Source organism: Trichoderma harzianum (genome assembly GCF_003025095.1).
Source record: "Trichoderma harzianum CBS 226.95 unplaced genomic scaffold M431scaffold_81, whole genome shotgun sequence".
Taxonomy (NCBI): domain Eukaryota; kingdom Fungi; phylum Ascomycota; class Sordariomycetes; order Hypocreales; family Hypocreaceae; genus Trichoderma; species Trichoderma harzianum.
This window is the reverse complement of record NW_020209329.1, coordinates 1-14,434: the sequence shown is the minus strand read 5'-3', so window position 1 is coordinate 14,434 and position 14,434 is coordinate 1. Positions and strand designations below refer to the sequence as shown.

At 39.5% G+C, this 14,434-nt stretch overlaps 5 protein-coding genes across 5 annotated transcripts; 2 read left to right on the top strand and 3 right to left on the bottom strand.

Moving 5' to 3' along the window:
- Nucleotides 1-888: 888 nt before the first annotated feature.
- Nucleotides 889-1,134, top strand: M431DRAFT_102485 (hypothetical protein; the record flags this gene model as incomplete). Its single annotated transcript, XM_024911448.1, has 1 exon — nt 889-1,134. A coding segment is annotated over one exon (246 nt), but the record flags the coding sequence as incomplete, so codon positions are not given.
- A 3,731-nt stretch (nt 1,135-4,865) lies between these two features.
- M431DRAFT_463254 (hypothetical protein) lies at nt 4,866-5,945 on the bottom strand. The gene is made up of 2 exons (XM_024915376.1): nt 5,920-5,945; nt 4,866-5,864 (listed from the first exon to the last, which is right to left on the bottom strand). The coding sequence occupies exon 2, from the start codon at nt 5,832-5,834 to the stop codon at nt 5,019-5,021; it is 816 nt and encodes a 271-aa protein (XP_024767015.1). The 5' UTR covers nt 5,835-5,864; nt 5,920-5,945; the 3' UTR covers nt 4,866-5,018.
- Nucleotides 5,946-6,409: 464 nt separating this feature from the next.
- M431DRAFT_22013 (hypothetical protein) lies at nt 6,410-9,049 on the bottom strand. Its single transcript, XM_024913561.1, has 2 exons — nt 9,009-9,049; nt 6,410-8,955 (listed from the first exon to the last, which is right to left on the bottom strand). The coding sequence occupies exon 2, from the start codon at nt 8,771-8,773 to the stop codon at nt 6,482-6,484; it is 2,292 nt and encodes a 763-aa protein (XP_024767014.1). The 5' UTR covers nt 8,774-8,955; nt 9,009-9,049; the 3' UTR covers nt 6,410-6,481.
- Nucleotides 9,050-9,463: 414 nt separating this feature from the next.
- On the bottom strand, nt 9,464-10,813 carry M431DRAFT_514423 (hypothetical protein). The gene has a single exon (XM_024920231.1). It carries the CDS (start codon nt 10,734-10,736, stop codon nt 9,585-9,587), a length of 1,152 nt encoding a protein of 383 aa, XP_024767013.1. The 5' UTR covers nt 10,737-10,813; the 3' UTR covers nt 9,464-9,584.
- A 104-nt stretch (nt 10,814-10,917) lies between these two features.
- M431DRAFT_502064 (hypothetical protein) lies at nt 10,918-13,399 on the top strand (the record flags this gene model as incomplete). Its single annotated transcript, XM_024918087.1, has 3 exons — nt 10,918-10,996; nt 11,665-11,703; nt 12,036-13,399. The coding sequence occupies 3 exons, from the start codon at nt 10,918-10,920 to the stop codon at nt 13,397-13,399; spliced, it is 1,482 nt and encodes a 493-aa protein (XP_024767012.1).
- Between the last annotated feature and the right edge of the window lie 1,035 nt (nt 13,400-14,434).

The following is a 14,434-nucleotide window of genomic DNA, read 5'->3' as shown; positions in this document are numbered from 1 at the left end:
CTTAAATAAACTTTTACTAATATACTAATACTTATAATATTTAACTTAAATAAACTTATTATAATTAAAACTAATACCTTAGACTATATAATTAAAGGAGTACTTAGTAACTAAATAAAAAAAAGAAACTTAAGTTTATTACCTACTTCTTTAAGAAACTATATAAACTAAAACTTAAATATTTTATTTATAATAAAAAGTTTATAATTATATACTAAGTACTTAGTAAATAATATTAAAAATACTATTATAAAAAAAGCTAATTTTTAATAATAATCTTTATAAATTATTAAAATATTATTTACTTTATAATAATATAAAAACTATTTTATAAATAAGTTAAGTATTATAAATAACTCTTTAAGTTTAAGCTTATTATTAAATATTATAGTAAATTAAATAATAAATATACTAATATACTTAGTAGGTATTTAAATTACTTTTAAAAAAATCCTAGAAGTTAAAGTATAAATACTAAAAAAAAACTAATATAAAGACCTAGTTATTTAATTAATTAATACCTTATATTAAATTAAAATAGATAATTTAATTATTAATAATATAAAAAAATATATAAAAAACTAGGAAAATAAATAATACCTAAAAGGTATTTTTATAAATACTAAATATTTAATATTAAATAAACTTATTTAAGTACTAAAAAACTTACGAAGTAAAGTAGTAAAATTAGTTTATATATATAGGCTTAATAAATACTATAAAATTAAAAAAACTATATAGTAAATTATATAATACTTTAAATTTAAAAATATTAAAACATAAATATAAAAGGTTATATTAAAATATATAATATATAAATAAGCTAAAAGCTTTAAATATAAACCCTATAAATAGCTATAACTACTACTTATACTATAATAATTATAAAAATTAATTTTATTTAACTTAATTACTAAACTACCTCCTTTAAAAAAACTAATTATAAAGGTACTTTATAATAGTATTTTTATAGTAGTTAATAAACTTATAAAAATAACCTACTTTATACTATTTAAAAAAGCCAGTAATATAAAAAAACTAGTTTATATAATAATAAAATATATTATAAGTAACTATAAACTACTAAAAGATATAATCTTTAATAAGGGAAATATATTTATATTTAAATTTTAAAAAGTACTTATAGCTAAATTAAAAATAAATTATAAAGCTAATACAGCCTATTACCTATAGATAAATAAATAAAAAAAAATTTAACTAAATAATTAAAATATACTTACGTTATTATATTAATTTTAAGTAAAATAACTAAGTAGAACTACTTTTTATTATATAATTTATATATAATAATATAAAATCTAAATTAATTAAGAAATTACTATTTTTCTTAAATTATAAATTTAAACCTAAAGCCTACTAACTACTAAGGTAAAGGAAAAATATTAAGAAAACTATAATTAAAGTAGAAGATATAATTAAATTATATAATAAACTATAATAATAACTTAAATTTATTTATTAAAGAATAATTAAATATATAAATAAAAATAAAATTAAAAAACTAACCTTTTAAGAAAAAAATATAGTTTAGCTTTATTAATATATATAAGGAAATAAGTAAGTAAATATTAAAATAAATAGGCTAAGTAATAAACTTAATTTTAAAAAACTTAAACTTTATAAAATTTTAAGAAAAATTAAAAAAGTAAATTATAAACTTAAACTTTTAAAATAATAGGAAAAATAAAGGAAATATATATATTTAATATTTTATATCTCTTTACTAAAAAAAGTATAAATTAATAAAAAAACTAAAAGACTTATTTAAGACGAAATTATTATTAAAAAAAAAGAAAAAAAATATAAAGTCAAAAATATTAATGTAATAAAAATAAAAGAAAATAGTAAATAATATTATAAAATATAATAAAAAAAAAGGAAGAAAAAGAAAAAATATAAAAACTTATTAAATACCTTAAGAATTTAATAATATTAGTAGAAAAACGTTATTAAAGCTTAAGGATTATACTAACTTAGGATCTATTACTAATATCCCTAAATAATTTACTAACTTTAAAAAAGTAAAAATAACCTTAAAAAAACCCTTTACTAACTATAACGTAGTAGCCTAATAAATAACCTTTATTTCCTTATACTTAACCTTATTTAACTTATTTAAATTAGTAATACCTTATATAATAGTATAATATATTTTTTTATATTAATATTTCTTTTTTTTATAAAAATATTTAATTTTTATATTAATGATATAATACTCCTTTTTAGCTACTTTAAGCTTATTTTTTAAGTAGAAATAATAAATAATAATATACTTTAATTATTTAAAAAATAAATTATAAATATTATAATAAGATTTATTTAAATAAATATATTTAGTATAATATAATAAATTAAAAAAAATATAAAATACTTTTTATAATTATATAATATATAATAAAAATAACGTTTATCTATAGCTAAAGTATTTTTAATTATAAAATAAAAAAAACTCTTACGTTTTTTAATTTTTAAATAAACGCTTTTAAATATTTTATTTATTATTATTAAGTAAGTTAATATACATAAAAAAAAATAAAAAATAAGTAGTAAAGAATATATTATAAAGTAAAGAAGAACTACTTATACTTAAATAAGTAAGGTCTTAAGGATAAAATTAATAAAAGGGGGATATTATATTACAACCTAGCTTTTATAATTATACTAATAAGCCTATAAAATAATTAGTTTTAAATAAACAATAGACCGACTAACTAATTAAAAATAGATTATTAAATTATTATAATAATCTAATAATCTATAAATAGATTATTAAAACTATAAAATAATCTATAATAAAATTATTAACCTTTACTAATAATTTAGCCTAGTTAACTAAGTATATAAGTTTACTTTATATTATTTATTAAAATACTTAAATAGCTAGTTATTATTAATACTATAGTAATTAAATTAAATATTTAAATACTTTATTTACAGTTAATAATAAAATTGCCCGTCTACTAACTTAACTACTCTGCTAATATAAACCATAGAACTACTCTAAGGTTTATCCCTTGGAAACAGCTAACCTATACTAACCTATAGGACCCGGTTCGTTATATAATTTATAAATTAAAAAAAAAGTAAAATAATTTTTTAATTTATAAATTAAAAAAGTAAAAAATATATAAAATAAAAAATAAAGCTTTTTTATTTTTTTACTTAAAAATATAAAAAATCTTATTATATATTATAAATAAAAGTATATATATAAAACTACTAAAACCTAGCCTTTAATTAATTAGGTTATTTTTTAATATATAATATAAGTACTTAATTCTTAATTAAGTTTAATTTTAATTATGAAATTTAAAAAAGTTTAGTTTTAACTACTAAAATCTAATTAGCTAGTATATTTATTATTAATAATAAAGTTTATAAAGTTATAATATAAATATTATAATAATAAAAAATAAATAAAAATAAATAATTTAGTAATAAATTATTTTAGATTTTAATATATTTATATATTTAAGATATTTTTATTTTTAATTATGTTTAACCTTTAGTTTAAGGGGGAAAAAGTATAGTAGTATAAGATAAACAGGAACAAAAGAATACTCAATATCCGAAATAACAATAACTCTATTGTATGCGAAAAGTTTAAGTGCACTAGATCCATGCTGCTGTAATATATAAAGATGTGTTTTCTCGCTATGGGTTCGCCCTGCATATGGAGAAAACGATTCGGAGACTACAAGATGTTCGCCTATTAAACTAGTACCTGTCCTAGGTTTTGTTTTTAGGTGGGGGATTTAGCTATTGACTGGGGGGTTTGGGGGATCAGCAAGACGTGTGTGATTAACAGCTCAACTGCGTTGAGGAAAGCTATTGTTTAACAGAAAGGTAGAACGAAATTCAATACACACATATTTTAGGGGCTCAAACTTGGCGGGTCTAGCTGAGATGGATAGAAGCCTAGAAACATTGGGGGAGTGTCAGATGAGCGGCCCACTCCGGACGCGGGGAGAAGGGTCGCCGGAAGCTGACCGACGCTACCGGGTAATACTGAAACTAGACGTTCTGGTTCCGCTAACAAGGCGTCAGAATGGATGACAGTGTCATTCACAGAATCCAGCTGGTAACAGTACTTCACTGTGACAAGGCATAGATGGGGGTTTGGGGGGTTGATCGGTTAGTGAAATGAGCCAAATCGTAACCCCCAACGTGGGATTCTACCGTAGTCGCAATCCATGCTGTGCAATACTAAGAACGGAGGTGTATCGGAGCTCGTGGGGTACGCTGGTGCAGTATTCCGGCCTTGGACTGCACTCTTGGAGAGATGGTGGGATCATGGGGGGAAGCGTGGGGAGAGTATGTAGAGACAGTCGATAACCCTAGTGGTGCAGAATCTCCAACCACGCGACGATGGCATGGTGTTTGGTACGTGTTTGCAGAGGAAGAGGTTTGTTGGTCAGGGAGCCTAAGTGATATTGAAGCGCTTGGCTGCATGGCTTGCCAGAGGCAATCATGGGAACTTTTGCCAGTTGATACATGTCACGGTCGACGCGTTGACGCTGCATGATTAACGCGTGGGCAAAGAACAGGTGAATATGAACGTTGACGTGTTTCATCAAACAATCTTGAAATTCAAAAGAACTCGAGTGCGTCTGGTCTGGTCTGGGCATCTGGCAGATGCACGCCTGACCAAAGCAAGGCACAGAAGCCGAGTTAAACTACTTAATTTGTATTATATACGGAGTCCTCTATACGAATTTTAATTTAGGGATATATATGGAATATTCGTAGAATCGCGGACTTTGGTGACATGCGCAAAATGGTACAACTGTAGTTTCGGCCTATACTATACAACAGGTGTAGGATAAGCCTTATACTGCAACTACATGTAGTACCGCTGAGAGAGATCTAAAAGAGTCCTGGTTGATCGGGAAAACATGCTATAGCACAATACATTATGAACTTGGCCTAGCTTCCCTCTGCAGATAACTAGGTTTAATGTTCTTGATGATTCTATCGCCGTGGCAACGTCACTTCAATTATATGTGGTTGGGGAAGAAGAACCGCGCGTTCTTTTCTTGCCACTCGCCGTCGTGGGCGAGCACAACCTCAACTAGCGAACCATCCAGCCCTTCTCTCTGTAGTCTTTGCATCATGCTTAACGTCTTGTACGCTGCGTCTAGATCCTTGTGAATAGTAATAGTGCGCCCTTTATCGTCTTTCCAAGCGCCGAAATCCGTCTCGCCGTTGAATATGCGCGCATGGTGGCAGGCGTCCGCTGCCAGGTACACCCATTTGTCCGCAGCAACTCTCACCAAGGCATTGAGATGGCCTGGGACATGACCGGGGCTGTTGATAATGTAGATTGACCCGTCGTTAAACATGTCAATGGCGTGGGGGATATCATGCTTGGATTGCCAACGCCAGCCGCGCTCCGGCTCGAAGACTTCGCCCTCTGCCTGGCTCGGTACCGCGGGAAGTTCAATGGTGCGATCCTTGGGTAGTAAGTCTGGTTCATAGTATGGGTTGTAGAGGTCCTCGCCCATTTGGTTGTTGAGAAGCTTGTCGGTGTTGTGGCCACAGATGAAAGTCGCATTGGGGAAGTCGGACGGCGTGCCGACATGATCCCAATGGATGTGGCTAACAATCACATAGTCAATTTCCCCGGAGTCGCAGCCGCCCAGCGCAAGAGCCGACTTTACATCGTCCTCGCTACTGATAGGATCCCGCGTGGCAATGTGCTTCTGCAATCCTGGGTGGTACTTGGTAAGATCCTTGCGGATACTCAAGTCAAAGACGATCTTGCTCTTGGTCGCTGGGTGTTCAATGAAGAAAGCCATCGAAGGCATCGTCATTTTCTCCCCATCCTTGGCATCGGCTACAAACTTGTACGCTGGTGGTGAGAGGTAGCCACACTTGAGGGGCGAGACGGTAGCGTACTTGACGGTCATCTTGGTCTGTTAATGCGTGAAAGGCACAGCAAGTCGGATAGTCCTCACCCTGTTGCTGTTCTGGTTTTTAAGCTCAACCAGGGACTTGCACGTTGGATACGTGAGATTATTTAAGAGGCATAGTATCCCCCCATCTGGAATAAGAGGTTTCGAGCTAGACTCTCTAGTACAGAACCTATTCTACCCCTCGTTGACCCCCACTGCCGACTTTTCCGGCCAGATCGGTCTGATTTTGTGTACACGGGTGGCGATATCGATATCACCATCGCTGGCTTCCATGAACTACCATGAGCTGGGGGAACCTGACAACCAGGCTGTCTACGCCGTAGATATCCCTCCCAAAACGCGTGTAATTTAGTGTAGCGGGCATTCGCTGTCCATAGCAGCAAGGGCAGTGTAATATATTTATTGGAATCGGTGCGACACAAAACATTCACACCTAAGACAATCACAGTCTCTTCTTCCTGACCATGGAGTTTGTGATTTCATACTTGACTCATATATTCACCTACAGTAACGTAGCATGCATTATGAAGAGACATTTCTTCTTACTACCACTCCAACAGATCCTTGGCACCTGGTAAATCAAGACCAAGCCTTTTCGGAGGCTGTAGTTTTCTGATACGATTAAATAACCACGGAAAGGTAGCTTTCTGCTTCGTTTCGAATGCGTAGATCTTATCTTCGCTCACGAGAGTTGAGCTAATATCGTCCAAGCCATTGAGCAAGCAGTGCTTGGTGTAAGGGTCGACGTTGAACCTGACAATGCGTTTCCCGCTGGAGTCACGAATCTCTTGGTTTGGCAGATCAACCACGACGTTGCGCTTGGCCATGGCCTCAGCATGTACAAGCCCCAGTGCCTTCGCATCGTCAATGGCAATGGCTAACAAACCATTCTTGCCCGCATTGTTAAAGAATATGGATGCAAAAGACGGTGCAATGACACAGCGGAAGCCAAAATCCGTCAATGCCCACACGGCATGTTCTCGAGAAGATCCACAGCCAAAATTTGCCCCAGTGCAGACAAGAATTTGCGCGTGCCGCCAAGGTTCCTGGTTGAGGACACATTCAGGAATCTCTTGTATGGTTATAGGGTCGTAGCGTAGCTCGCGGAAGAGACTGGGCCCAAGACCTGTCCGCGTCACTGTCTTGAGAAACTCGCCTGGGATGATGAGGTCTGTATTGATGTTTTGCATGTCAAATGGCGCTGCCACAGATGACAATATGTCGAATTTGGGAATACCATCAACACTAATCTTGCTCTCCTCTGCGGGGCGATTGGGAAACGCTTCGTCCACAACCGGCTGGGATAAGGTGTTGGTGGAGGTTGCTTCAGTTTGAACGGTAACAGCACCGGCACTCATAACCTTATCGCCTCCGAGTGTGAGCTGCGTATTACTGAGGGAACCATTCCCAGTGGCCACGAGCTCTCTTACATCCGTCATGTGACCCGTGATAGCCGCAGCAGCGGCCATGGCCGGCGATAACAGATGAGTTCGTCCTCCGATTCCCTGACGTCCCTCAAAGTTGCGATTCGTGGTGGAGGCACATCGCTCACCGGGGGCCAGCTTATCAGGATTCATGGCAAGACACATTGAGCAGCCAGGTTCGCGCCAATCGAAGCCAGCCTTCTTTAGAATCGTATCCAGGCCTTCCCTTTCGGCTTGTTTCCGGACTAGACCAGATCCTGGCACGACCATAGCATATACCCTAGGGGCAACCGTACGGCCAGAGGCAACTCTTGCGGCTGCGCGAATATCCTCAATACGCGAATTAGTGCAAGATCCGATAAAGACACGGTCAATCTGGATGTCAGTAGCGCGCATGTTAGCCTGAAGGCCCATATATTTGAGTGAACGCCGTATAGCTGCTGCTCTGATGTCGTCCTTGCCGTCTAGGTCTGCAGGATCGGGTATCGTTCCTGTAATGGGGATGACATCGTCCGGCGAAGTGCCCCAGGTAATGGAGGGCACAATATCGACGGCGTTGATGTCAACTGTATAGTCCCAGTGGGCATCCTCGTCGCTTTGCAGCGTCCTCCAATATGTTAATGCCTTGTCCCAGTCCTCGCCCGAAGGCACCAGAGGTCGACCCTGAAGATATTCAACGGTGACCTCATCAGGCGCGACAAGCGCTGTACGGGCACCTCCTTCGATGCTCATATTGCAGAGAACCATACGCGCCTCCATAGAGAGGTTGCGAATAGTTGATCCACAAAATTCGATAATGTATCCCGTAGCGCCTGCGGTGCCAATCTTGCTCAAAAGATGCAAGATGATATCTTTAGAGTACACACCAGGGCCTAGGTCCCCTTCGACACGCACACGGAAGTTCTTGAATTTGTGCTGTAGTACCGTCTGCGTGGCCAAGACATGTTCAATCTCGGTTACGCTGCCGCTGATGGCTAATGCGCCTACCGCTCCGTGCGTGGGCGTGTGGGAGTCGCCACAGAAGATGACTGAACCCGGTAACGTGAGTCCCTGCTCAGGCCCGACGACGTGGACGATACCCTGGCGGCGGTCTGACATGCCAAAGTACTTGATCCCGTGCTCGGCTACGTTCTTCTCCAATAGAGTTACCTGCTTCCTCGCCGCTGGTTCAGTCAGAAAGGACGAGGCATCGCGGTAGCCCGAACGGTCGTCGGTTGGCACATTATGGTCAACGGTAGCCAAGGTAAGGTCAGGCCGACGAACGGAACGCTTGTTCCTTCTGAGACCGTCAAAAGCTTGAGGCGTTGGCACCTCGAAGATGAGATGCGCGTCTATGTACTGGAGGGGTGCGGTGGTGTTTGTTGGATCCACCAGGTGAGCATTGTAGATCTTGTCGTAGAGAGTGAGGCCCATTGTCGAGGTATGGCGGCCGTAGATGACCTTTCTTGCGAATTCGAGAGGCGAAAGTGCTGATAGGGAGCGACCAGCACAAACTCAGATCTCCAATTTTGTTCGTGACGATATTTATAGCTTGGCAATGCTCATCTCAAAGTCATAGACGACACTGCTCCAAATAATTGAGCCCGGGGAGCTAACTACGTCTAACACTGTCACTAACTCTGTTGCTCGTGACCATGTGTGTACCTACCACAGGAACCAGACCTAACGGAGGCGTTCATTAGGCTGGACGGATAAAACCAACGTTTCTGTAGGTGGGGGTTCTCTTTTGCCCCATGCGCGGGGGCTATACCTTGGTGAACGTGAAGCAGACGAGGTCGAGAACTGAGTTGTGCCTCTACATGTAAGATGTCCGCCAGGCCCCGGCAGCACCCCACAGAGACGTCTACACTTGTGCGGTGGGGATCAATGGGAATAAGGCGGAGAAGGGTGAGTGATTACATAGCTGCTGGGGGTGCGTGTGGGGTACATGATGATTTCCAGATGCAGGAATTCTGCTTGATGATGCGGGGTTGTGATTCTGGTCTGTGACAGCAGACGCTGGAGCGATGCGGTCTTCTGTATATTCCTTGAACCTCAATAATACTGGATAGGATAGAAGAAATGGACCGAATGAAGTTTACAGAGTGCTCTCCGCGTATGTTTCTGTACACATGTATTGCTATCAAACGATGATTTTATACACCAACTTCCTAATGATCTATGCTGCCTTTCCCGGGCCATGTGTCGTCCTCCTTATGACATAACAGATGCTCTGCCTTACAATTCAAACCATCTTATCTAGGATAACTTTGAGTGAGGCGACAATGGCGTCGCCCATCTCGGTGGTTGACGCAGATCCACCAATGTCACCGGTGCGCACCTCCAGACCGCCAGCCTCTTTATCATCAAGCGCAACGCTGATCGCCTCATCTATAGCATCGGCCAAGAAGTCGAGATCGCAGCTGTACCGTAGCATCATGGCAGCACTCTGGATAGTGGCAACAGGGTTGGCACAGTTGGGCTGCAAGTCCGGCGCAGAACCATGGCTCGGCTCATACATGCCTGGCGAGTTTGTCCCGTCACCAGGGATACCAGCCAAGCAAGCGGAAGGCGAAAATCCAAGCGAACCAACAACAGCCGCGGCCTCGTCAGAGAACAAGTCACCAAAGATGTTGTCGCACAGCACGACGCCGTTGAGCGAACGCGGATTTTTGACCATGACGAGGGCTAGCGAGTCGGAGAGCTGGTTGGTCATGGGGATGTCAGGGAACTCGGCATCGCGGATCTTCCAGACAGCGTCGCGCCACAGGCGACACACAGCAAGTACATTAGCCTTGTCAATGTTTGTTATCCTGCTGGGACCTTTGGTCCCACCGTGCTTGCGTGAAAGGTACGCGGCCATCTTGGCAATGCGCTCGACCTCCCATCGATGATATCCCCAAACATCGCTGGCGTAGTCCGGCTTCTCGCTCGAGAATTCTTGTTTATCGCCAAAGTAGACGCCGCCACAGTTTTCACGTAGCACAATAAAGTCAGTGCCTTTAACGATAGACTCCTTCAGGGGTGAGCACTTGGCCACGCCATTAGAAGGGACTTTGGCCGGACGGATGTTGGCCCAACAGTTGAGCGCACGACGAAGATCCAGCACCGATGTCTCAGGCCTGAGCTCACCCGTCATGCCCCATTTGGGCCCTCCGACGGCACCAAAGAGCACAGCGTGGGATTTCTTGGCCTTCTCAATCACAGCCTCTGTCAGTGGTATGCCGTGGACGTCAATGGACTGACCACCCAGCAGGTCATGGTCCAGGTTGAACTTGATGCCCTTGGCCGCCACGGCTGGGTGAGACTCGGCGGATTGTAGAACTTTGACGGCCTCGGCGACGACCTCGGGGCCGATATGGTCACCGCCCAGGACGAGGATATTGAATGAAGGCATGGCGCAGATAGTGGACGAATATCCGAGGGCTGTGAGAGAAAATAGCTGGAGAGAGTTTTGTAGAGAATTGTTACGGGTGATAGAGTCGCGCAAAATACATATTTTAAATGGTCCAACCCCCCACGATGTTCAGGAACTTTGGCAATCCATCAGATGCGTCTTGTCCGCCACCAGCGCTGTCATGGACTCGCCTACCCCATTGTGCCTTGCCCCCACGAACTCGTTCCTATCTAGCCCGCCACCTATTGAGACTGGCAGAGGCGAGATACATGGAGTCTACTTGACCCCCAGCAATGCTAGCATTAAGGGCTTAGTCACATCTGTTGGGGCATATCTCCCCAGACACATGCTTCAGCTGAGCAGCGCTTCTCCTAGTGTCAAGTGGACAAGTTCCGGCAAATACGCCCGAATACGCACTCTCCGTAGCCGAACAGATTCCCCCCTCATCCCCGATTTCCCCGGATTACCCCTCTTTGATTCCCACGCTAGGCACGGCATCCGGGTATATGTGGAGACAGTTGACTATGAGCGGGGGTCATATGCCTCCGCGGTCAGACAAACGACATATCGACCGGTAAACACAGGCCCCTGGACGCGTAGTCTAGAATATCAGCCAATGCTCATCTAGCAACTAGACCAAGCAAACTATCAGATAGTTGACTGCCTAAGCCCCCATCATAAGCTAAATGCCACGCCCCGTTCCTCCACGTATCAAACTCAATACGCGATCGGTAGCGCGGACTCGCTGAAAACGATCCATCGCTGTAGAAGTACCTGTATACACTGCTGTGACACAGCTGTAAACTAGTACCTAGTAGGCGAACGTGGGTACGTAGAATGAATCTTCACCCTAGTAGCCCTCTAGAACATGCTGTCAAACGCTACCCAAGAGCCCAATTGCGTACCATGTCTCCCTATGCTGTCATAGTCTGTCCACCCCCTTCTCTGGATGCTAGAGTTGTTCCCAGTGAGGCAACTTGCCCGCCCCCCCGCGTTCTCTGAAATCTACAAGAGAAGCATGCCGTCTCGTTATCTCATTACTCCATCCGCATCCCTCGTCACCCTTCCCTAGATCTCTTCCTCTTCTCTTCCTCATACAGCAGTTCTGCAATCTGCAAGCAATACCAAGATACGTCATGGACTCCAAAGAAGTTGGCGTTGAGCCGTCACAGCGAGTCGACGATGCCAAAACCAACGATGTTGAACAGCACATTGAGTCTGCCACCATGACCGGTGAGAAGAACGCCGAGGATGTCCAGCGCCTCGATGCGCTCTCTTTTCAGTACACTAAGAAAGAAGAGGCCCGCTTCCTGTTGAAGATTGACATTATTGTCCTTGGTTATGTGTCTGGCGCCTATATCCTGGCCTATATGGACCGTGGCAATATCGGTAACGCAAACGTCGCTGGTATGTCTAAAGACCTGGGCATCACCGACGGCCAGTACCAGTGGCTCTTGACTGTCCTCTATCTCGGATACATTCTGTTCGATTGGCAGACTGTTTTCTACAAAATCTTCCCTGCTCGCTACTATGTGCCCACGGTTATCATCATCTGGGGTATCATCGCAGGCGCCTGTGGTGCCGCCCAGAACTTTGCTGGCATGCTTGTCCTACGTCTGCTTCTTGGCATCTTCGAGTCTGCCTACGCACCTGGCCTGGCTTATTTCTTCTCCTTCTTCTATTACCGCAAGGAGATGGGTCGCCGGCTAGGATGGTACGTGTCCATTGCACCGTTGGCTGCGTCTTTCGCTGGTGCCTTTGCATTTTTTGTCACCTTGCATCACCACGCCATTGCTGGGTGGCGCGCCCTGTTCCTTGTCGAGGGTCTTCCTGCCATTGCGGTCGGTCTGTTTGGCTATTACTGGCTGCCCAGTAATGCCCTCGACTGCCAGTTCCTCAACGAAACGGAGCGCAAGATTGCGGCCGCTCGTACCATTCGTCAGACCGGCAACCGCGAACGTGGGCATACCGTCAACCTCAAGGATATGTTAGGGTCCCTTCTTGACCTCAAGAACTGGGTCCCTACCATTATATATTTTATGATGAATGTTGGGTATTCGTCGCTTCCTATCTATATCCCTACAATTCTTCAGGGTATGGGCTATTCGTCCATCCACGCCCAGGGCTTGTCTGCTCCGCCATACCTCTTTGCCTGTCTCATTGTCCTGCTTGTTGGGCACTTGTCGGACAGATTCCAGCGTCGTGGTATTTTCCTAGCAATCTGCTCTGGCACGGGTGCTATTGGCTACCTAGTCTTGGTTCTTGTTCACAACGTCGGAGTCAAGTACTTTGCACTTTTCTTGATTACAGGAGGTCTTTACCCCTGTATCGGCCTCGTACTGTCTTGGGTTGCCAACAACAATGGATCCGACTCTAAGCGTGGTGCTGGGTTCATCCTCATGAACTTTGTCGGCCAATGCGGCCCCCTTTTGGGTACGCACATCTTCCCTGCCTCTCAAGGCCCGCTCTACAAAAAGGGATTCTACATTTCATTCGGGGCTTGCACAATTGCAAGTTGTTTGTCCATTGTGCAAATCTTCCAGCTTATGTATCTTAATAAGAAACTTGACGAGAAATATGGCCCTGCTCGACAGGCTGTTCACACCGAAGACGAGATTGGTGAGGAGACAGATGGTAATGAAAACTTCCGTTATATTCTATAAGGAGGAAGGTTATATTTGGAAACGCAGCTTAACTATTTATGAATATATTTATTATTTATTATTACGAACTATTATATAAGATCTCGCTATAAAATCTGTTTTACTTTATTTTCCTAAGTAAGATTATATAAGTATTAAAGATACTTCAATAATAATAACTTCAGCTATGCATCTGGATTTGTAATATAAAATAAGCATAGGAAATTATATTTAGCTTATTGTATTTATATAGCTTTAATATTTAACTAGTCTATCTTTAAAGTATGCCTATATAGATAAATATTAAATATATGTTTATAACTATAATAAACTAAGTCCTATAGATACTATAGGTTAGTTATTTCTAAGGGATAAACCTTAGAGTAGTTCTATAGTTTATATTAGTAAAGTAATTAAGTTAGTAATAGGTAATCTTATTATTAGTTAATAATATAAATAAAAATAAGTATTTAAGTTCTAATTTAATTATATTATAAATACTATAATAATAATTAGCTATTTAATATTATAACCTAGCTCTTAAGGGTATAACAATAGGTTAATAAGTTAGCTTAGACTAAATTAACTTTAATTCTTTAATTAATTAGGGAAGGATTAAGATATAATTTCTTAATTTAATAATAAATTAATAAACTATTTATTAATTTAAGGAAGGATTAATACTTTATTTATTAATCTAGTCTAGGTTAACTAGATATATAAATTTACTTTATATTATTTAGTAAATTACTTAAATAAAGTAATTAATAAAGGGGTATAATATTTTTACTATATAAGTATAATCTTATATAAGTATAACTTTTAACTTAATTTAATTAGCTAAAAAAAAATATCTTTATAAATACTTTTTAATATAAGTAATAAAGCTAGCTACTTTAATATTAACCTTTATACTTAAGTATAAAGCTTTAGAAATTATTTATTATAATAATTTATAACCCTTTTTTAATTTATAAATTAAATAAACTTAAGCTTTTACTTTAATATATAAATTAAATAAGCTTTAGCTATTACTTTAATTTATAAATTAAAAAA